Source organism: Ciona intestinalis, chromosome 4 (genome assembly GCF_000224145.3).
Source record: "Ciona intestinalis chromosome 4, KH, whole genome shotgun sequence".
Taxonomy (NCBI): domain Eukaryota; kingdom Metazoa; phylum Chordata; class Ascidiacea; order Phlebobranchia; family Cionidae; genus Ciona; species Ciona intestinalis.
In genome coordinates, this window is record NC_020169.2 from 946,754 (window position 1) to 967,917 (window position 21,164).

At 38.1% G+C, this 21,164-nt stretch overlaps 3 protein-coding genes across 6 annotated transcripts in view; all 3 read right to left on the bottom strand.

The window, feature by feature from the left end:
- Positions 1 to 14,744, bottom strand: part of LOC100176436 (rootletin) — a 21,475-nt gene extending 6,731 nt beyond the window's left edge. For 2 of the 4 annotated variants that reach the window (XM_026834001.1, XM_026834002.1), the window contains exons 1-22: positions 14,589 to 14,744; positions 11,928 to 12,074; positions 11,471 to 11,581; positions 8,733 to 8,807; positions 8,156 to 8,272; positions 6,945 to 7,028; positions 6,400 to 6,527; positions 5,498 to 5,663; positions 5,285 to 5,422; positions 5,082 to 5,216; positions 4,847 to 5,005; positions 4,551 to 4,771; positions 3,183 to 3,336; positions 2,915 to 3,114; positions 2,673 to 2,855; positions 2,429 to 2,573; positions 2,179 to 2,325; positions 1,889 to 2,119; positions 1,514 to 1,707; positions 1,327 to 1,454; positions 1,039 to 1,208; positions 846 to 980 (exon numbers count right to left, since the gene is read on the bottom strand). In XM_026834001.1, coding sequence (XP_026689802.1) covers positions 846 to 980; positions 1,039 to 1,208; positions 1,327 to 1,454; positions 1,514 to 1,707; positions 1,889 to 2,119; positions 2,179 to 2,325; positions 2,429 to 2,573; positions 2,673 to 2,855; positions 2,915 to 3,114; positions 3,183 to 3,336; positions 4,551 to 4,771; positions 4,847 to 5,005; positions 5,082 to 5,216; positions 5,285 to 5,422; positions 5,498 to 5,663; positions 6,400 to 6,527; positions 6,945 to 7,028; positions 8,156 to 8,272; positions 8,733 to 8,807; positions 11,471 to 11,581; positions 11,928 to 12,074; positions 14,589 to 14,666 — 3,246 coding nt within the window. In that variant the 5' untranslated portion in view covers positions 14,667 to 14,744. Of the gene's footprint in view, positions 1 to 845; positions 981 to 1,038; positions 1,209 to 1,326; positions 1,455 to 1,513; positions 1,708 to 1,888; positions 2,120 to 2,178; positions 2,326 to 2,428; positions 2,574 to 2,672; positions 2,856 to 2,914; positions 3,115 to 3,182; positions 3,337 to 4,550; positions 4,772 to 4,846; positions 5,006 to 5,081; positions 5,217 to 5,284; positions 5,423 to 5,497; positions 5,664 to 6,399; positions 6,528 to 6,944; positions 7,029 to 7,086; positions 7,165 to 8,155; positions 8,273 to 8,732; positions 8,808 to 8,943; positions 9,085 to 11,470; positions 11,582 to 11,927; positions 12,075 to 14,588 lie in introns of those variants that run through there. The other 2 variants (XM_018811728.2, XM_018811729.2) reach the window with 2 other exon arrangements.
- A 1,334-nt stretch (positions 14,745 to 16,078) lies between these two features.
- LOC100183468 (transmembrane protein 47-like) lies at positions 16,079 to 18,236 on the bottom strand. Its single transcript, XM_002119305.4, has 3 exons — positions 17,796 to 18,236; positions 17,417 to 17,557; positions 16,079 to 17,040 (listed from the first exon to the last, which is right to left on the bottom strand). Exons 1-3 carry the CDS (start codon positions 18,049 to 18,051, stop codon positions 16,841 to 16,843), a joined length of 597 nt encoding a protein of 198 aa, XP_002119341.1. The 5' UTR covers positions 18,052 to 18,236; the 3' UTR covers positions 16,079 to 16,840.
- A 1,483-nt stretch (positions 18,237 to 19,719) lies between these two features.
- On the bottom strand, positions 19,720 to 20,982 carry LOC104265643 (2-oxoisovalerate dehydrogenase subunit alpha, mitochondrial-like). Its single transcript, XM_009860112.3, has 3 exons — positions 20,759 to 20,982; positions 20,519 to 20,693; positions 19,720 to 20,403 (listed from the first exon to the last, which is right to left on the bottom strand). Exons 1-3 carry the CDS (start codon positions 20,875 to 20,877, stop codon positions 20,230 to 20,232), a joined length of 468 nt encoding a protein of 155 aa, XP_009858414.1. The 5' UTR covers positions 20,878 to 20,982; the 3' UTR covers positions 19,720 to 20,229.
- Between the last annotated feature and the right edge of the window lie 182 nt (positions 20,983 to 21,164).

A 21,164-nucleotide genomic window follows, 5' to 3' on the forward strand; every position in this document is an offset into this window, starting at 1 on the left:
CATTACCTAAGTTCTATTTTCTGTAGTGTGTGTATGTCCAATCTCTAGAACGGCTGACTCATCCTCTATCGCTTGAAACTAAAACTACGACCGAGGTGCTTACAACTCATCTGTACTGCCCCACTCTCTCTAATCACTTCCTTAATTGCTTAACCTTCTGTCGACCTAAAATAATATCTCATCTAATGTCTTCGAACAAAACATGTACAGACATATACCTTCGTAGAGGCACATGTTTCTCGTCCTGTCGTTATGAAAATATGAAAGCCCACCCGAGCTATTCTCTTACACTGTGTTACTCACATTCCTCAAGGACAAACTTCAATAGACTTGTGAAACTCGATACCCCTACATTGTTCTTCGCATATTACGCCACTTTATAATAAAGTCAAGTCAGCTGCACAATAAACGACACTTTATAATATTCAATCGACAGATGGTGACCTTTCTAAACAACATGCCGTGTTCTTGCCTTCTATAATCAAGGTAAAATGATGCAAATCAATGAACAAAGACCCTTTCTTTAATACAACATTGCTAAAGTTCCCGTGCTCGCCCAATTTAGCAATAGTAACAACCATGAGTTTTAAACAATTTATACGACTTTTCAAGGAGCCTTAATTAGTTTCACAATTACGTACTTGTGTGCCGCGAAAACTGCTTGGGGTTCACCCAAACAATGCCCACCAAGCAACAAAAGGTCTAAACGAAAATGGGGAAAATCGCCACGATAACGTAAGACACCAACGTGGAGGCTTTATTAGGTTGTGTCTTACCGTTTAATTAAAATGTGTTTGGATCTATTTTTAATAAACCGAATCAAAATTTTGCAGTTTTGGACCCACCTGACATAGAGCTTCTATCTCTTCCTGCAGTTCCTGCTTCTCAGCTTCATATTTTGCCACAATGTCTTCCTTTTCCAATCCGTTAGTATGCATAACTTCCTCCTTTTCAGCTTGCAATGCCAAACGAAGTGTTGCCTTTAAAAACATTACCGTGTTATTGACTATACCTAAAATATCATTTCATATACATTACCTTTTCTTGTCCAGCCTTCTCCAAATCTTCTTCGTGAGATTGTTGTTCATTCTTCAGAGCCACCTGCGCCTCACGTTCTTGCTGAATCATCGACTGATTAAGGAGCTGTATGTCTCGTTGAAGCTTAGCTGATTCGACTTCCATTTCTTTTCTTACTCTTCCGATTTCCACTGTTAAAAATGTTGCATGTAACTAACTGTGCAATTAAGGTTGTTACACTACACTGTTAGGCTAATAACGATCCAAAGGCTTCATGCTATAGTTTAATATTGAATAATAGATGCTAACCTTGCAACGCTTCGTTCTTCATCATTGCATTTTGATTGACTTCCTCAAGTTGTTCTTTCTTAGCTTCTAAAACAGCTGCGACGTTTTGCACATCGAACAAGTTGGTTTCCAAAGCTTCCTTGTCAGCTCTGTATATACAATAAAGGCATATTGTTAAATGTTCGGTTGTTTTTAAGGTTACACATACCTTAAGCCAGCCATTTCCTCTGACAGGGTTCTGTTTTCTCTTTCAGTAGCAGTGAGTTGAACGATTAAGTTTGCCTTTTCCTTAGTAAGCTCTTCCTTCTCTCTTGCCAACTTATTGCCAATATCGTTCAAACGACCGATATCTTCCTTGCATTTCTCTAGGTGTTCTTCCAAGTTGGTCTTGGCACGAGTGCACTAATAAACGATATTTTTATCAACATTATTATTGTTACACTAACAGGCAAATTCTTTAGGCAACTTTTAAGGTTTCCTGGCGTAACTTGGCACGGTACATCACCCATGTAGGACATTAGAAATAACTTACAAGATGGGTACATGGCCACTTGTTTCAGTGCACATACACGAATAAACAAACCTGTGTTAGACCATCGTTGAGCTCTGCCTTCTCACGATGAAGCAACATTAAGTCCTGTTCCAATTTCTCTCTGCTCTGTTCAGTGAGGATGAGGCTGTGATCTAATCCGGCCTTTTCATTATGGAGATCCATCTTCTCTTGCTCTGTCTTGATGAGTTCGGCTCGGATTGAATCTTTCTCCAAAGCCAAGTCATATTTAGCTGCACCCAAAGCTGCGAACTTTTCTTCCATCTGATAATAGCGTTTTTTAGATATCACGACATACTATATGTATTAATATTTATTCCTACCTCTGCAATGACTTTGTGTAGATCAACCTTATCCTGAGCAAGACCTTCATTAAGCGCTTGCATCTTGGCAAGTTGGTCTCTCAATGAAGCTTCCTCAGTCTTCAGTTTATTCAGCGCCAGCTCAATTTCAGCATTGGTGCGCTCCACCTAAACAAACCTCGGTTAGACAATAAAGCATTCTATTTATTTAATGCTGTCTTTTCAGACAATACCCAATCATTGGAATATGAAAGGTTCACATGCTACTTACCTTGGCGAGAGCATCGACCACTTCAGCTTTCTCGGCCTCCATAATTTCCTTTTCCAAAACAGCTCTGTTTAGACCTTCTTTTGTTGTCACAAGTTGCTCACGGAGAGAGGAGTGCTTGCCATCCATGTTGTCAACAGTGGATTTTCTACAAAAAGGAACAATTGATGCAACTGACTTATCCTCGCGTGGTGGGTCAATATTGGTCGTTATGTTATGTTTGTTAAGACATCACAAGATATTTTACCCTCTCTTAAGTTCCTTTTCTTTACGAGCAAGATCCTTCAGAAGATCTTCCTTTTCATCTTCAACGTTGTCTCTCTGTCTTTGCAATTCAGCATTTGCAGCTTGCAGTTTTTCTTTCTCTGCCATAAGAGCATCAATTCTTTGTTGTAAGCTCTCACGTGCTTTTCCTATTTCTTGCTTTTCGCTGAAATTATAAGCAGTTTTAGGTACTGGAATTTATATTTATTAAATTTGAAGTCTTACCTTCCCACGACTTCTGCGTTTGACTTATATCTGTATGCGTCCCGCTTCGCATCGTCTTTAGCTCTGGTGGTTGAATCCAGTTCTTCCTTAAGGGCCATCAGTTGGCTCTCCAAAGTCTTCCTATCGTTGTCACTATCAGCACATTGCTTCTTAAGAGAAGTAGCTGCATCTCGAGCCGCTTCAAGTTTGGCACGAAGTTCCTGTATACAGCATATCATTATATAGTGATGAGCATGCGATTATTATACACATATTCCGTGCAATTTACCTGAACTTGCAACTGACGTTTTTGCAGTGCAGCTTGCACAGCGTTGTAAGTCGAATCTGCAAAAGATGGCGACACGCCTCGGATTCCTGGAGATCTTCCTCGTCGTGGAGATCGTCGTCCTGGAGATGGAGACCTCAATGGGGAGTAACCTCGTCTGTTAAAGAAAGCAAAGTTACAGCATAACGTTTTGTACTATGCTGGTGGTAAGTATATTCTCACCGTTGGTCCCTATTTGGCCAAACCCTGACAAAGGTAGTTCGGTATGTTGGACCGACAAAAGCACATTCGCATAATTGGGCACCACTATTAAATTCACTATCGTTTCGACATTTCTGACACTGGAGCTGTTTTCCCGCCCCAATTTTATATTGAACTGGTATAATATCACGTTTGCATCGATCTGACTTTAATGGAGATAAAATCGCGTATTCTTCTTCGGATAGATTGCTATTTTCTAATTCGAAGCTCGTTTCTCGAATCGGCTCAATGCCAGATAAGTCAAGTGATTCACGAGAAAAGCTATTTTTGCTGTTATTGTTTGGTGAAATAAACCCGCTGTCGTCAGAGCTGCTATCCTTGCGCGATGTAAGTGAAATCTTTTTTCCTTGACGTGTCGAAGACGACGGTGAATGGTAAGAACGAACCAAGCGATGAAATCTCGCATCCATATAAAAAAGCACTATTCGATTACGTCACTACCGTTCAATATACTTTCTTTTGGTTTGTAATTTCTTTACTCCACTAAGTATCTTGCCGCAACACGCCTGTGCTAAAAATAACAATCTTTAAAATATCTGTATTGTGATAAACTAAGCAAAATGCTGACGCCTTCTTGGCTGAGCTTTTGGCTTATTACAGCGAATAAACGGTCCAAACCTCACTTAACGCATCTATACTATATACGAATAACTTGATTGCCACCTATAAGCTACTGACACCTGCGTAGTTTTCACTTTAACCCTCTAAACCGAAGCCTCTTATTTCCTTCGTTTTCGATCGATTTTTGTGGAATGTGTCACAGGGACACTCAAAACGGCAGAAAAGCATTGCCAACTATTATCCTTCACCGATCTGGGTGGTTACGTTAACCGGGACTTAGAGTACAAACGGACTTAAAGAGAGAGGGATAAAACACGACTTGAAATGTGGTTCCACATAGTTGGGATTCAAGTACACTCTTGCTCTTCACTTATTTGTTTGGTAATTACAGAACAACGATGTCCAGCTTATTGTTTGCCTCTTTAAATCTACATACTTGAACGTTGTATCTTTGTGTCGGCAAGAGTTTCGTTTAGAAACATTTAAATGTTCCAAATGGGTAATTATGAATCGTAACCTTAATGGTTAATTAAAAATTCATTTACTTACCTTGGTGAATGTCCAAGTCCAAGATCAGCCATAGAATCTGTAAGCTCATCAACCGCGGACGCTCTTGGGCTGTCAGAGAGTGCCATCGCTAAGTCAGCATCAGCAATAACCGATTGAGCAATGTCCCTCAACGCCTTCTCCAAGCTTAGCTTCTCCGCTGCAATGTTGGCTGCAGTTTCTTCATCGTTGATACCGTCGCTCGCGTCAACTCGTGTGCTCTCCTGCAACCATGTTAATTGTTTATTTAACCTAAATACGCACATCGGCCTGCACATATATTATTTTCTTGCACTCACGAGTGGTCGTGAAGGTGTCCTCAAATCATCGATGGTTCTGTCCTTATCGCTGAGTTGTGACTTAGCCCGATCGTAAGCAACAGTAAGCTCATTAATCCTTCCGTTTAATCTTGCCTTCTCTGTATCGAAGTCTGATTGCATTGAAAGCATCTCCTTTACCTGAATTGAATTATAAATAACCAAAAATGTTATTTTGGTACTAAGTCCAGTTTGTATCTGAAATAAACCAACCAACCTTCCTGCGAAGCTGCTCCTCAACATCGCCCTTCTCACCGCGTTCCTTTTCCAGGGAAACCTTAGCTGAGGTATCCTGTACACTTTGGTTCGCGTTGAGGTTCAGACACGATGCATGAAGCTGTCGAGCACCCCTCTGTAAACGCACATAAGTTAGGTTATGGTTGCGATACGAAAGTCAAGCTGGTGTCTTTGTAATCAAACCTGCACATCGTTAATGGCTTGGGCGAGATCTCGTTGAGTGTTGGACTTCAGGTCACCGAAACCTCGACGAATCTGAACAACAGCCCTCCATAGCGCAAGCAAGCGGCTGTGCTCGTCACCGAAGTAGGAACTGAAGTTCTGAACAAAACAAAACAATACAGTCACAATCTTGCATGAACAAATGCAATACTTGTGTTAAAGTTCTGGTTCTACCTCTTGCTCTTCTCTCCATTCGGATTCCTTGGTCTTAAGCTCTTGTTTCACATCATTCCAATCATCAGTAACCTTGCGAAGGTCGTCGGCAAGGGCGGCGTTCGAATCGTTCGCTGAAACCAGTTGTTCACGGAGCATGGAGTTCACCTCTGCAAGACTCTCGCATCTAAAAAGAAATGATTCATGTAAAGTTTTAAGGCTTATTGGTTTCAATAGTTAACAGTTACTTATGGGGCAATGGGCTATTCTAGGCCAAACTAGAAGTCCCATAACGTACTTCGCCGTAAGCTGCACACACGTATGATCAAATAGACTACTTATACTTATATATTTGTTGAAATGATTAAAGATTAAGAGTAGCGATTCGGTCGCCTTCACAGTTCAAAGATGAGGCGTAATACTTTCTAATCCTGTTGGAGTTTGAATGAGCAGCGGTTGAAAGTAAATATTGACCATGGTTAAATCGCCGAACTGTTATAACAACAAATTTGCCGACACAGTATATGGTATGCCACGTCTCGAGTATGAATTGAAGAGAATACAGGAAAAGTAAACGCCAAGTGACGCTCTGGCTCGATATCCCATTGGTCAAAATGCGCCAGAATGAAAAGCGCATAACAACCATGTGGATTCTGATACAAGTTTTAACCCGCCCGAAATAATTTACGTGACTTGTAAAAAAGTCTTTTGTGTTCGAAATGACTTGCGATTAATTAGTTCGTCAGTAATAAAACACAGGGCCGCTCGTTTCAAATCGAAACTGCCTTAAAACAACCGTTAAAACCAAAACTCGGAATAACATAGCACTATATATGAAGTACAGGATACAGAAAACTTTAAACAAAAATTCGAAACCATGTTTGTAATCTTCACAAAAATTATATATGCCGCGAATGCCCCACCTCTGTTTCTCCTCCTCCAACTTAATAAGAGCATCTTCCAAGTCAGTCGTATGTGTTGCTTCCGTACGACGAAGGCGAGCTTCGGTATTATCAAGTCTGTTTTGAAGGGTGTCCGTTGTCTCCGACAGCTGTATGTACAAAAAAATACAGACTTGGTATTTTCCTGTAACACTTTATGAGGTATCGGAAGGTGGGGAAAGACGGGCCACCTTTTCATTCTATTTTTTCGCTATTTGGCGGTAATTAAAAAAACATTCAAAGATAAATAAAACCGAATTCTCGCGGTTCCCATTAACCGTTAGTTTAAAACACGATCAGGATATGTAGATATTATGTGCTATAGGAACCCGTCTTCCCCCATATTACCATAACTGAATATTGATACACAGTAAAAATAATAATTGTATACACTTAACACAATATTGCTTTAACTGCTTGTACACGATGTTCCACTTTGTTATTTACGCTAGACTTTTACAGTTAGATAATAACGGTAGTGTGATCAAAGGCATACACGTCAATTTAATATTATATTGACCACTTACCGCCATCTTGGATCTGTCAGATTCATCTCGGAGTACAGCTATCTCTTCCTCTAGCTCTCCACATTTCTTCTTGTATTGAAGAACCTTCACACACAATTCATGTTACTTTGTTTTAATAAAATTTCAGTTCAATGGAATTTACCTGACGTTTAAGCTCGTCTACCTCTGCTTTTTTATCCATACCAAAAACTATCAATTTTTTCAGTACGCTATAACCTTACTTCTTAAAATAATATTTACAATTGAAATAATCTTTAACATAATTTCGTTTATAATGCTTAATATAATATCTGGTGGGCGAATGCTAAATTCACTAACGGTCCTTACTGTATCAATTCGAGGTGCTAGCCATTCCTGTATTATTCCTACGATTGTAGCGGCGTCCTCAATCAATATCCATACCGTGATAGCATTATAAGCCGCACGAAAAGAAAAAATAACACAATAGGGCGAAAGAGGGAGTTCGCCCGGTCTACCACGTTGAAGGGCGAATTTAAATAACAGCGGTGACGATACTATTGTCGAAGGAACCGCGCTTGCTTCAGATTTCATAGAAAATTGGTTCGATGTTTATGATCGCAAATTAGGGCTTTCGTTTTTCTATCGCTGCGAATTTTTGCATGGCCACCCGAGCGTGATTTGATATCCCAACAATAGATTTAGATGTCGGGTCAGAACAAGCCAAGGTTAATAAATATATACATAACAAATAAAAACTGTCATATATCCATGCGCCTACGTAAGATATCTTAGCCAAGCCGTCAGTACAAAAGAAAATAAAACCCGGATCAGACGTTTACGGTGTTGATATTTTGTAATCGTGTGAATGCCTTTAAGAAAGAGATACTTCCCACCCACCACAGGCACTCTCTATTCAAGTATGGACACAAAAAGACATTTAAACTTTTCGGACAATGCGGAAAGCGACACGCAAAACTAACCAACAAATTATTGTTGCGCTTACACCAAGCCACGGACAAAAGCCAACTTCTTTCGTTGCCCATGGTTACCGCATTTTCCGACTACCTTCAATACAATGACTGAGCAAAGAAACGACGCGTTAATCAAAGGCCTCATATACTAGTCCCCTGAAACACTACTCACAATAACGCCTACCACAATATGCGAGATTTTTAATTAAGATACTTTTCTGTCTGAAATTATTCTGCAACAGTGATAATTAAAATTAAATTAGAGCAACATATCCATACCTTGCTTTGTAGCTTCTGCACAAGTTGTGCTTGCCGCTGCTGCCCCTCCTGGTAGGCTTGGAGCTTCCTTTTGTACGATGCTTGTTCATCTTCAAGTTTTTGACGCAAAACAGCATTCTGTAAGCGCACAACAAATGGGTTCGATAAATCGCTCATCTCTGCTTTACTATATAAATCAACGGAAAGTACTTTTTGGGTCTCTACTGAAACCACACGAGTTAATACAACGGAATGGAATATTTCTGAAGGTGGCATTAAACAGAAGCGTTTTGTTAATATGCGTTCTATTTGTTCTCGTTTTCGATTCCTCAAATAGAAAGCAAAGACCCTAACAAAGCATCAAACCCTAGCGCAAAAACTGAACAAATTTAATTTTGGAAAAGAAAGTATGTTTGCGACGCTGTGGCAATTGTAAAACGAATTAATGTAAGAGTATAACAGTATTTGAAATGTGCGTGAGTTGTGGGTATAAACGTGAAGATACATAAGTTCTTTCTGTTTGCGTATGCCGGTAAAGGCTTTCATGACCCCCCCCCAAAAAATAGTCTTTCGTTAGAAAATACGTTATTGATGTTACCTGCATGGATAAGGTCTTATTTTCAACAGAGCCTTTATCCCTTTCCCCCTTCTCCAATCTCAAGGCTTGTTCCAACTGAAACGAACAAACAGTGTGAAAATCAATATGGGTAGATATGTATTAGTTAATCGACACTGTTTGCTCTTTAGACGTGTCCGATCCCAAATGATTGAATTGGACTTTGACTGAATAGTTTTTTAATATTTCTTACTCGTTCAACTTTTGTACGCACGGACTCCATAGCTCCGGCGTCTTCGTCGTCGGAAGAAGACATTTTACTCTCAAATTGGCAACAATATATAACCACCAATACCTACAACGACTTAGCAAACGTCTGTGTATTCAGATAATTGGACCGTGTAAATGGTGGTACATAATTCAACCAAAGACGACACACCTATATTTTTACATTCAATTCCAGCGTATCGCATAGCGTTCATTTAGCATTCTTTTGGTTGGAACAAATTATATGTAAGTTCTTGGTAAATTGCTACTTCCCTTCACGGTATTATGTGGGCATTTTACTATTATTCGATCTGATAATGAGTAGCCTGCGTAAACCTTTAGCTTACGCTTAAACCATGCACGGTACTACATCATTTTTAAAAGTGTAACTTCGTGTTTTTTAGATCCACCAGGTTGGCTATATAATAAAAATATCTTACAATCATTTTAAAAAAGCAACTATAGGTAAAACTTAATGTAAACTAATAAATCAAGTTAAATAGTTCATGATACGATTTAAACATAAATTGTGCGTTATTCAAACCAAATTACGATGAGTATACACTGCAACGTAGTGAGTGGCATTAACTGAATATGAAGTACAAGTATTAACCGCGTTTCGTTTATCCCTTTTTCTGAAACGACTTTGTAAGAATTTTTCCTATATTTTGTAACTGAAGACTTTTTAGTTCGGTAATATTTCTTTTTCTTTAGACTACAACTTACCCTATAAGTATATAACTGAAAGCGCAAATATAAATTCCTTTTTAAGCATACACTGTCACAGCCTATCACTCTATGTAGCTGAATAGCACACTGACTTACACATACATCAATTATCATAACTGATGACTTCTTTCTAACTTGGAATACCTTCTACCAATTTAACACGTAGTCAGAAACAATACCCATTGTTACGTAATATCTCAATTATTTCCATACGACGCGTGTACGCAAAGTCGATCAATACACTGAACGATTAACAAGTATGCGTTCGCTAATACTATAAGTTTCAATCCATTTTGCTAATTAGTCTAGGGAGGCTTTAAAACTGACTGTCCCGTTAATTAAAATTTTATTCCAATAGATTTCGGAATACAAAATTTTGTCAGACATCTAAATTTGGACTACAACTAATGATAGGTATAAAATAGCACGCTCCCTTCGACATTTAATTATCGGTTGATCACGTATCGTGATACGCTTCGCCAAACTTAAATAAAAATGCGCGTGTTGCAATTTCCAAGGAACGTGGGTTATGGAATAAAACAATAACCAGTAGAGCTACAGACGCCGGGGCCGGGCCAGGAGTGCTGGATAATCAGTAAAACAAAAGAGCAATGTGTTTGCGGCATTCTAGAAGTGCTCGGGTGTTGTCTGCTGAATGGGAAACTGGACACCGACAGGGACGCGGTGGATTGGCGAAACTAGCATTCTGATTGGTTGGTACTCCGCACTCCATGGATGCCACTTCAATTTCGGAATGGCACCAGTTTTACCACAAGGACATTTCAAGAGCAGCGGAATTGTTGTATATATCGTGTCGTGTGTGTTGCCGCCGTCTGTGCTTCATTTATTACAATCGTTTTATATTGTTTATAAGGGGCCACTTAACTAGTGCAGCATATGTCATATTTGGCGTGAATGTATGGACCTTTGAACGTGTGGACATTCTTTTGCTTATGTTGCTTTGTATACCGTACAATTGATCATTTCGAATAGGTAACTTTATAATGATTTTAAATGAACTGTATAGCGCGGAATATACGTGCCGATCAGTTTATCGGAGATATCGAGCCGTCTCATATATAAGTAAACAGCACATCACAAAACAATTTTTCATTATTTTCGTATTTAACTAAAGGTAGAAAACCAAAACGGTCTTTGAAATTTACCGACCAATAATCTTTGTGAGTCCGCCAATTTATCTTCAATAGAAACCAATGGATCGATTTAGTTGAGTATATTGTATATACTAATATTAACTCTTACGTTAGTAAATAGTCGAACACTTTCAATGGAACAAAGAGCAAACAAAACGTGTAATAGAAATACTGTTAGCGCGCTCTAGCGTTTAACTTTACATTTATAAGATTTTACAAGGTGTCGCTGTAACGTCAATTCGACACGATAGCTTGTAGCGAAAATAACTTAACTATAGAGGCACGTTACACTGTACTTCAATACTATATGTGTACCTCACTTCAAAGATGTCTTACCAGTACAGACTGCCGCATATTATACTACTTATGTTTGAAATAAAATAACATATGGGAGGTTAGGAGGAGACGAGACACCTTTTTATTTTCTCGTCCCATTTGGTAGTAAACACAAAAACATTCAAAGAATTATAATACCGTATCCTTACGACTCCCATAGACCGTTGTTAATTGTTTAAAACGCGACAGGATATTAAGTGCTAAAGATATCCTATCTTACTCTACAGTAATATGCTACTATAATATTGTATCAAAACCAGGTTAAGTCTGAATTAATCGTAAGCATCAACTTACCCTCTCACTACATGCATTGTATTTGATAGCAACCTCATCACGGTCAGCACGAGCTTGGGATAATAAATCTTCCACTCTGCTCAGCTCTCCTTGGAGCATCCGATTTTCTTCCTATAAAAAGCACGAATATTGGTTTTACAAAAAAATGTTTTTAAAATATATTTTCTATATGTTTACACACTTTATTTAGGCTGGTAGTTACAGCTTAAGGGCCTATGGTTAGCCTTTAGGTTAAGGTATACTGTTTTGTTTTACTCCTAAGGCCTAAGCTTGTCATCAGACAGGCGACAAGTTGTTGTCACACACAACCAATTTAGAACAGTTAAAAGACATTTGGCTCTAGTAAGTAAATTGTTTGGTTAAATTTTATGACAGTCAAAACTGTTATACTGATGGAGACTATGGTAGGACTAGTATAGAATATTACCTTTGTAATACATTAAAAGTTAAGAAATACCTGTAAGTTTCGGGACATGGCGATATCTGACAAGCTTGAACCACTTCGATCCGGTTCTCTCAAATTCTCGGTAATAATTTCCCGCACCCTCGCCCCCACCGAACGCACCGACTCTCTATCGCCTCCTAGCACAGTATCTTCTACGTTCTAAATTTGGTGGAGTGATTATTAGGTATATTTCATTATGTTTGTGAAGTATAGTAGGGTCTGGAAAGATGGGACACCTTTAGCACATAATATCCAAACATCCTGATCGTGTTTTAAACAATTAACAGTGGTCTATAAGAGTCGTGAGGATATAGTTTTATAAATCGTTAAATGTTTCTTGTTTACTATTAAATGGGATGAGAAAATAGAGTCAAAAGGTGTCCCATCTTCCCCCACCCCACTATATATATATAATAAAAACATTAATATGCTGAGTATAGCCCCATTTGGTTATGTCCCACAACCAAGAATGTATTTATTGGCATTAGTATCTTCGTAAATAATTTGTTGGTTTTGTCAAAAGTCGTTTAACGTTTAAGGTTTGGTAAAAAATTTTGATCGGATAAAATACGTAATGCAAATAGACTATCTCAATATGTGGTAAGGTGGGGAAGATGGGACTCCTTTAGCACATAATGTTCGAATATCCTGATCGTGTTTCAAACAATTAACAACTGTCTATGGGAGGCGTGAGGATACGGTTTTATAATTCTTTGAAAGTTCTTTGTTTACTACCAAATGGGACAAGGAAATAAAATGAAAATGTGTCCCATACCCCCACTCTACTATAGGTAAAGTAACATTTAAACGTTAACCACAGTAAAATCTATCTCGATATTAGCCCGTTAAAACTTGTCAGTGCTTTATTTAGCTAACAAATATATTTAGCCAACATAAATGCCAAATATAATTCGTTTACTAGTGTAATTTACGCTCAGTCAAGATAAAGCAAACATGATTCACCAACGGAAAACCGTCTCGTTTTCTCAGCAAACAAAAGCAAAATCAGCTGATCGAGCACGCACCGGTTCAATGAGGCTTAATGTGTTTTCTATAGCATAAAAATTTTGTTATTTCCTCAGACTGCCGAGGTTTCTAACACATTTCTGTAAGTAAAAGCTTATCTGCGGTATGTATATACGTGCCCATGCAATAAATCGCAGCATTCCTTAATGTTTGTTTGTTCTTTAAATGAAGAAACGGTTGGCCCTCCCATCATTAAATGCTGATGATTGAAGATGTCATCACGGGTTAATATTTAACTTCCCGCCAAAATTTGTTCAGGCAATTTGATTGGTCGTTGGGAACTCATGTTTGACATGCTCTTTCGCATACATTACCAGAGAAATACGGAGCCGTTTACTTCGGCATTTATTACATCGATTACGACCCTTCTAAATATTGCGAACGGAAACCATGTACATTATATATTGGCAAACACGTTATGATTAATTGTAAACATTTTCCAGCAAACATTTTGTTTAAATGGTAAAGTAATGGAAACAAGACCATGTCTAAAGTACATTTTCCTACTGTATGTGAATGTGACCCAAATTTATTTGCTTTGTGGATTTTTTATCTGTTACAGTTTGCACTACATCGCTAATGTTTGAGAAACGCTTTGGTTGCTATCGGCGAAAAAGTATGCCGACACTGGCGTAGATTAACTTAGTTTTGATAGCGTTGTACAATATATGACGATAGATTATTCATTGTGTTAATGCGGCATCGTTGTCAGGTGAAATGTCAACCCGCTGGTCACATAACGTCCGGGCAAGAACGTACCTGTTCGTTTGTTTGCTTTAAGAGCAACGGGCGACAACCATCAACGGTTGTTCAATTTGAATTTTTTAAACTGAAACGAACTCAACTCATGGAAAGTACACTGGTGCGTACTCTCTCTCGTCGCCACTCTCTCACTGCCTTTGTATAACACGAAAGTAGCTTGTAAACAACGCCGGTTGGATATAATGTACTTTTATAAAAACTATATGTTATTTTTTATACAATGTCATCCATAAATACACTTAACGTTGCAAAACTAAATTATCAAATTCGAGTAAAAATTGCAACGTCCTTACGTACCGGTTTGTGGGACAATGCAACACGATACCCCAATGTGTTGTGCGTAACACGGAAATCAATACTGGGGATGTGTTCGAAATAATGAGTTACGTTTATTTGGGCGGCGAACCTGTTTTGCTTTTATTTAGAATATGACGTCAGCTCTATTCAAATGATATCGCTGCAGAAAACATGTACAACGTGTTCGAAATACGAACATAAATTAAACTGTTGCGGTTCGTGCCTGTAGCTTTAATATAAATATGAAGTTTTTATATACACTGTCGTTTTATAAGCGAACCTGAAGTCAGAAGAGGCGTCTACTCGTAAATGGTAAGTGCTACTCACGTCTGTCCCACGAAGCTACGGTAAGCCAGTTAGTCTGGGAAACTCAGCGTGGGGTCTCAGATCAAAATACACAACAAATGCTAATATTTGAATGCTAATAGAGTAATTATGCAGACAAGCAGCAAGTCATAGTCATTTGGCGCCTTTTATCCACACAAACAGATAAAATGAAAACCAAAACAGAACGCCATTTAAAAATATTAGCGTTTTCATTTATAAGTATCATAATGCGTTTTAATATTCGAAAGTCTTCAACTTTACCTGTATTACTTGTTCAAGAGGAATTTCTCCAGATCTATCTAAACTTCTTCTTCCGTTCCTTGAGGATCGGCGACTCATGTATTTCCTCTGATATTCAAACAATTTCCAACCGAGAACAAATTTCCCTTGAAATGCTTTTCTAACCCTTAATTTGTGTTCACTAAACCGAACATAATTATTGTTCAGCCATACGCCGCGAAATACATAGATAGGGGTAACACTAACAATACAAATTTGCTCTCTGTTATACTTAGCCTATCTAATCGGGTGGCTCTTTGAAAAGTAATGGTCTTGGCATCTGCTCCGTAATTACTCGACTGACTTCAGCACCTGGTGCTGAATATGAATGCAATGCTGTTGGAGCAGTTTGACCACAAGCTAAGTCCTCGTAGAAAACGGCAAAACGAGAGTGTCCTTGCTTATTACAGATGTTCTTTTTCGGTTTACGCACACTCGAGGTGAATGAGAGCCCCCATCAATGGGCGAGTAAACGTCGAGTAGCCGGGTAGCGCTTTAAAAAAGAAACTAAGCGGAGTAGAGAAAGAGAAGAAGAATGGAAAGAAGAAGGGGGAAGAAAACACATAGAGAGATGCAAGAGGCACACGAGCTTGCATTCCACCGTTTACGGGGTTATGCGTGCCGAAACATGTTAGCAAGATCACAAGAGTGACCCTCCTCTCGTTTACCGGCAAATAAAGTGCGGGGGAACTACTTTCCAACCTCTTATACGTACTACACGCGTCATCGGTGATTTGGGCAATAAACAAACAGCAACCGGCGACCAAGAAAGGACGAATTTGTTTGTGCAGACGTCACTCGAGGTCCTGCTGTGGGAAATTAAAACGGCAAAAAACAGAAATTCTTTACTGCTTTTAATAATCCTGTTTAAAACATAATCAAAATAACGAATTCAAATGTCTTAGACGAAAAATAACTTTACCCTATCGGCTTTCCGTTTGCTTTTGTTGTTACAGTTACCATATTAAGTAATGAACGCTAATAAAAGTTAACGACTATTTTATGCCTCGGCATTGTCCTTCATAGCATTTCTATTTTCCACCCTTTGATAACTGTTGTTATTAAACTGTACTTAACCTTTGTATGCAGCTTGTCAATGTAAATGCGGTTTTAACGTCAACGGAAAAAGGCTGCTACTGAAGCCGACGTCGTAAAATACGCCAGTTGGACTTGACGAGCATTGAATAGCTGATTTTGCAACGCGCTGTTTAAAATCAACCACCGCATAATACGAGCTGTGGAAATCGTTTTATCCTTGTCGATCTAATCTATTGATCCATGCCACACAACATGCAACAGTAATATGTCATTATAGGAGGAACCAACTTCTTCACATCTCTGTCAATTACCAAGACGTGGATTTTAAATTGGTCGTTCCCCTGGCAACCAGGATGCGAAGCCGCGCGACTATGCGGGAAGCAACAAAAGGATTTCCACGAGATAACAAACGTATTAAATCAACACGCGATGTACACACGCTTTAGGACCGTTTATTGAAAGCGGTCAATTTATTACTTTATTACTGTTGTGCTGAAATGGGTCGCTTACTAACGGGCGTAAAGCGAAACGATGAAAGAGTTAAATTAATTAGAGCTTCTCTCACAGCGTCCAAACACCGGCCATTCATCAGTAAAACAAATGTCTTTGTCCACACTTTATATGGCGACTAATGAAAATTCATCAGCTAATTAGAACAAATACACAAAGATAAGAAGTTCATTCACGCTGGGGTTAAACGAGACCAAATAATTTAAATTGTTCTACATTTTCTTGGAACTTTAGACAGGCTGGCTGTTATTGTTAGTTTTTCGTATACACACATGTACATATCATGGCCTTTAAAACATTTAAACATTTCCTAGCAGTTCGAATGTGAAAACCAATTAAGATCGTAACGGTATATACAATGGGGACGGTTTAATTAATTAAAAGCAAATACAAAATAAGTGAGCGGCGTTCTATGTTTTTCATATGCTGAAAGTCGTATTTTGCCACCTCCGTCATGCAAGCAGTCAAAGGCATCGGTGATGCCATGTACAATTCCGTGGGGTAAGATAGGACACCCTTAGCATATAATATAAAAATATCTGATCGTGTTTTAAACAATTAACAACGGTCTATGGGAGTCGCGAGGATAAGGTTTTATAATTCTTTGAATGTTCTTTGTTTACTACAAAACGAGACAAGAAATTAGAATTAAAATGTGTCCCATTTTTCTCCACTTCATACTATATTTATAATTTCATGGTTTTCTGTGTGTGGTAAATTTCCTTTTTGTCTTGGCTTATAAGGAAGAGCACGGCCGCACATAGTATGAAACAGAAAGCCGCCCACGAGACACCATAACCCCACCCAAACCAAAAGAATGCGGAGAACGGAAGATTATTGATGAACATGATTGGAAATAGGATTACTCCAACAAGGACAGCCACAGCTAAGAAGAAAAGAAGTGATTAGTTTAGGTAAAAAAAGACAATTATGGGTGTTGTTAGAATAGATACGAAACCATCATTGGTAATTGAGAAGAGGTACTGGTTACCTTAAATATCACAACAACAGACATTTAAGAACGTGTAAAGCATTGCCCGGTATTTGCTTAATATATACTAAGTATTTGCACGCCGTGCTGTTACGTTTTTATATTGCTATGTTTTATGAGCGATATAACATGTACACTAATACATGCGTTAGACGATGACGTAAGCTTGTGAGCAATTTATTTCGAGGAAAAAACGAAAGTTAATGAACTGGTAAATACTTTTTGGGATCAACTAAGATTTTAAGTTATACTTGTTGAATATATCACTTACCAGCAATTATAAGGATGATTGCAGCAATCTTGTACAAAAATCTCCATTCGCGCTTGCAATACGCCACAATACCAATGATAAAGGAAATAATAGAAGCAACAAATGGTATCACGATCAATGCTTGTACCACAGACATGTAAACTGCAATAGTGAAGTTTTTGATAAAATTTCTAAAAAGTCTTTGTAAAGGTGTACTGCCGAATTACTGCCATATTTCTACAACTCTCGTTTTAGTGTTAAGCAACACTGATCATTATGATAACGCTACATTTCTATATTCCTGCCTTTTGTTGACAGTTATGTGACATTATCAGTGGCAACGTATAAGAAATTGTGTATTGGCAATATTCCATTAGCTCAAGGGTAAACAGGCACTTACCACCAAGCGCAGTTGCTTCTAGGCATTCCCATTCCGCTTCAACGCCTTCCTCTCTTTCGACCTCTGGCGGTGGGATTTTCTTGCATTTCTTCCACAGGCTCATGTAAAATTGAAAGTTTTCATTCTCATCGCTGACAACCCAATCCTCAAGTATCATCGCAATTATAAACACAATGATCCCGCAGAGCAAGTTTGCCAGTCCAATAAGTTTTAACGGCCGAAGCCACGATATTTCTATAATAACCTCTTTCCCCATTGCGGTCACCTTAACAAGCAGCTATAAACCTTAGACTAACATATCTGTGTAACAAAAAACTAATTTTATACTCTACGCATGAGTGGTCGCTAATATATGCTTACTTTATAAAGCAGTAGTATGGGTATTTATCTTTACGTTCAACCGCTGCCCAAACTACTGCAGGACCACTACAGTTATAGTAAGCATTAAAACGCTACTACTAATTTTGTAGCTGTCCGCTTCTTGCCTGTGGTGTTGTAAACGAATGACAGTTTCGTCTTGCTGAAGTAAGTTTGATATTTATAAAAGTGACAGCAGCAGTTGTCGATTAAGTTGATGACGTCACTGGTAATCTGATTACATCTGGCTAACTGTGACAACGTTCGTAAACTTACTATTCGTAACAAGATTGAAGAATTGACATAGATAGTCTCAACTGTGAGTGTACTAATTTTAAAACAGCCATGTCATTTTCTTCTATTTAAAACTAAACTGGTAATACATGCTTATGTCAAAGTATACGCATAAGCACAAATTGAAATGTTATGTCCAAATCTCTCGAGACAGCATATAGCTATGCTACTACGTCCACTTTATCCAGCTTATTGCTTTGCTTGACGCGCCTTAGGCTTGTCTTACATTTCAGGCGCAGCATTCTTCTACGTTACTGAACTGTAACCACCGTTGCGGTCTCGGCAGCCTATAACAAACCATTCTCTGACTAAACGGTGGACTATTTTGATTTATACTATTATTTTCTCCATTACTTATCGCCAAAAAAACATTACACTCAAAATACTGTGTTTCATCGTTGTATCGTCAAAACTTATTTTATACCATCCTACTTTAACAATAAACTATGCTAGATGTCGTTAATACTTCGTTATATACAGCGCATTGTATCCAGGTCTACTATAACCGAAACACTTTGTATGAATGCAAAGTGTTATTTGGTCACTAAATATGATTGATATGGGGTGCATGTTATGCAATTTTCTTGAGTGTGCCTCCATCCAAAACAAATTGACCATAAACAGGTGTTACTGCGACAGCGGAACAAATGTATGGTTATGATAAAGTATGTATACCTGTACCTGTAAGTCGCTTTAGGATTTATCCATATTAACTTAAACGATTCGTTAATATTTGTCAAAATTATGAAAATACTTTATATAGTCCAGGTATTTTGGTCTTCTTGTGCCAAGATTAACGTTAAAAATGGATTTTAGTTTTTTTTTAAAGACATAATACTGTGGGGTAAGATGGGACATCCAATATCCTAATCGTATTTAAACAATTAACAACAATCCATTGGAATCCCGAGAATACGGCTTTATAATTCTTTTAAATGTTCTTTGTTCACTGCCAAAAAGGACGAGAAGCCAGAATAAATAGGTGTCCCATTTTTCTCCGCCCTACTTTACTATAAATCATCGTCTCAAGATATTTTGTTTGCGAAGGAATTATAATCGCCAACTAAAACTTAACAAGCAATCGTATGGTCAACTTATTTCAACACAAAATGCACGATTCACGCCCGATGCTTTAATGTTTAATATGAATGCTGGTACAAACACTATTAAAAACACAACGTGCACCAAACACAAAAAAATTTCATCTAAGGAAATGGTACTATATTACTAATTCTGTACAGTTGATTTTATGAAGCAACAAAAAAAATCCAAATATTTATATCGGTATATAAAGACGCGATCTACTAATTTGTATTTCGAAAACGTACGATTTTTTAACATTGTTTTATTTACAGTTTAAAGAAGGAAATTTTGAAAAAGGTTATTAAACCAGCAAGGAATGGCGGTGACGTGTTATAAGTTGTGTATATTTGAGAGGGAACTCTATTTTCCATGTACATTAGGATAAGAGAGAAAGATAGCTCACTATAATGTGTATGGACAAACTATAAGAACAAAGCAATTTGGAAATAAGTTACATAGCTTTGATACTAAAACTATACTGTAATGGAATTGTTTTGAAATATATTTGTACCTCAATAATAGTTATTAAGCCACGCGATCGAGAGCTGATGTTTTTTAAAGGAAAAGCGATTTGGGTTTTCATAACGCAATTTAATAAGATGATAATAGATTGTGTTTTGGAGTGGTTAAAGTTGCATAGCGGAAGCGACCCCCAAACCATGGCGACTGTATTCTACGTCATAAAGGGATCATTAATACGTCACAGTGACTCGTGTCGTTTGAGAGGATAGTGCTGGCTATGTGCGCCGACGTGTTCACGCATTTGTTTCTGCTGTTTCTTCAAATTGACAGGTAGTTCATCATATACGTCAGTAAACACGAGAGAAGGCGATGGTTTTAATCGCTTCTCTGCTGCAGTGAACGCCTCAATTACCTAAAACGTAATGCAAAGGTTTTAATAAAATGCTTATTTCTGGATAGTTATGTTATGAGCAAACTGTACCCCATATCCCAATTTTCACACCTAGTTATTATTGCATAGTTTTTACCCGTTTGGAACAATCCTTTGACAGCTTTTCGTCTTCTTCTGCTGACCAGCAGTTACGTTCGTTGGTTATATAACGTTCAAAGCGGGTGACTGGGTTATTGGTTTTAGTCCAGTATTCAAGCTCCCCTGCTGTTCTGTATGTTGAACTGTCATCGCTTGTGCTATGATCACCAACTCTGAAAACGTATGAACCAAAACGTATTAAATACGACGTACAACTTAATTAATATTCAATACAAACCTATAAGTCATCGCCTCAATCAATACAGGCCTGCTCTCTTCTAGGGCTATCTGACGAGCCTTTCGTGTTGCGTTGTACACCGCCAAAGTGTCATTACCATCCACGCGTATTGTAAGCATTCCGTACCCCGACCCACGCGACGCAATACCATCACCCCTGTACTGCTCATGAGCCGGTGTGGAAATAGCATAACCATTGTTTCGACTGTAAACAGTAAGATTAAGTTATTCAAGACAATACAACCATGTCTTTGCTATTGTATTTGAAATGAAATTCGGTGTTTACAAAAACAATGGAAATCTACCTAAGTATTTACTTTGACTTATAATGTTTGATAACTTAAATGACAAGTAATGAATTATGTATATGCAAGTTTGCCAAGTTATTAAGCTAACTCATAAATACG

Coding starts and splice junctions, on each gene's coding strand:
- LOC100183468 (XM_002119305.4), bottom strand. CDS start 18,051: ATGGGGAAAGAGGTTATTATAGAAATATCGTGGCTTCGGCCGTTAAAA. Junction 17,558..17,795: donor AGAAGCAACTGCGCTTGGTG/GTAAGTGCCTGT, acceptor TCACTATTGCAG/TTTACATGTCTGTGGTACAA. Junction 17,041..17,416: donor AATCATCCTTATAATTGCTG/GTAAGTGATATA, acceptor TTTTCTTCTTAG/CTGTGGCTGTCCTTGTTGGA.
- LOC104265643 (XM_009860112.3), bottom strand. CDS start 20,877: ATGCTTACAATACGCGTGGATGGTAATGACACTTTGGCGGTGTACAAC. Junction 20,694..20,758: donor ATTGAGGCGATGACTTATAG/GTTTGTATTGAA, acceptor ATACGTTTTCAG/AGTTGGTGATCATAGCACAA. Junction 20,404..20,518: donor CAAAGGATTGTTCCAAACGG/GTAAAAACTATG, acceptor ATTACGTTTTAG/GTAATTGAGGCGTTCACTGC.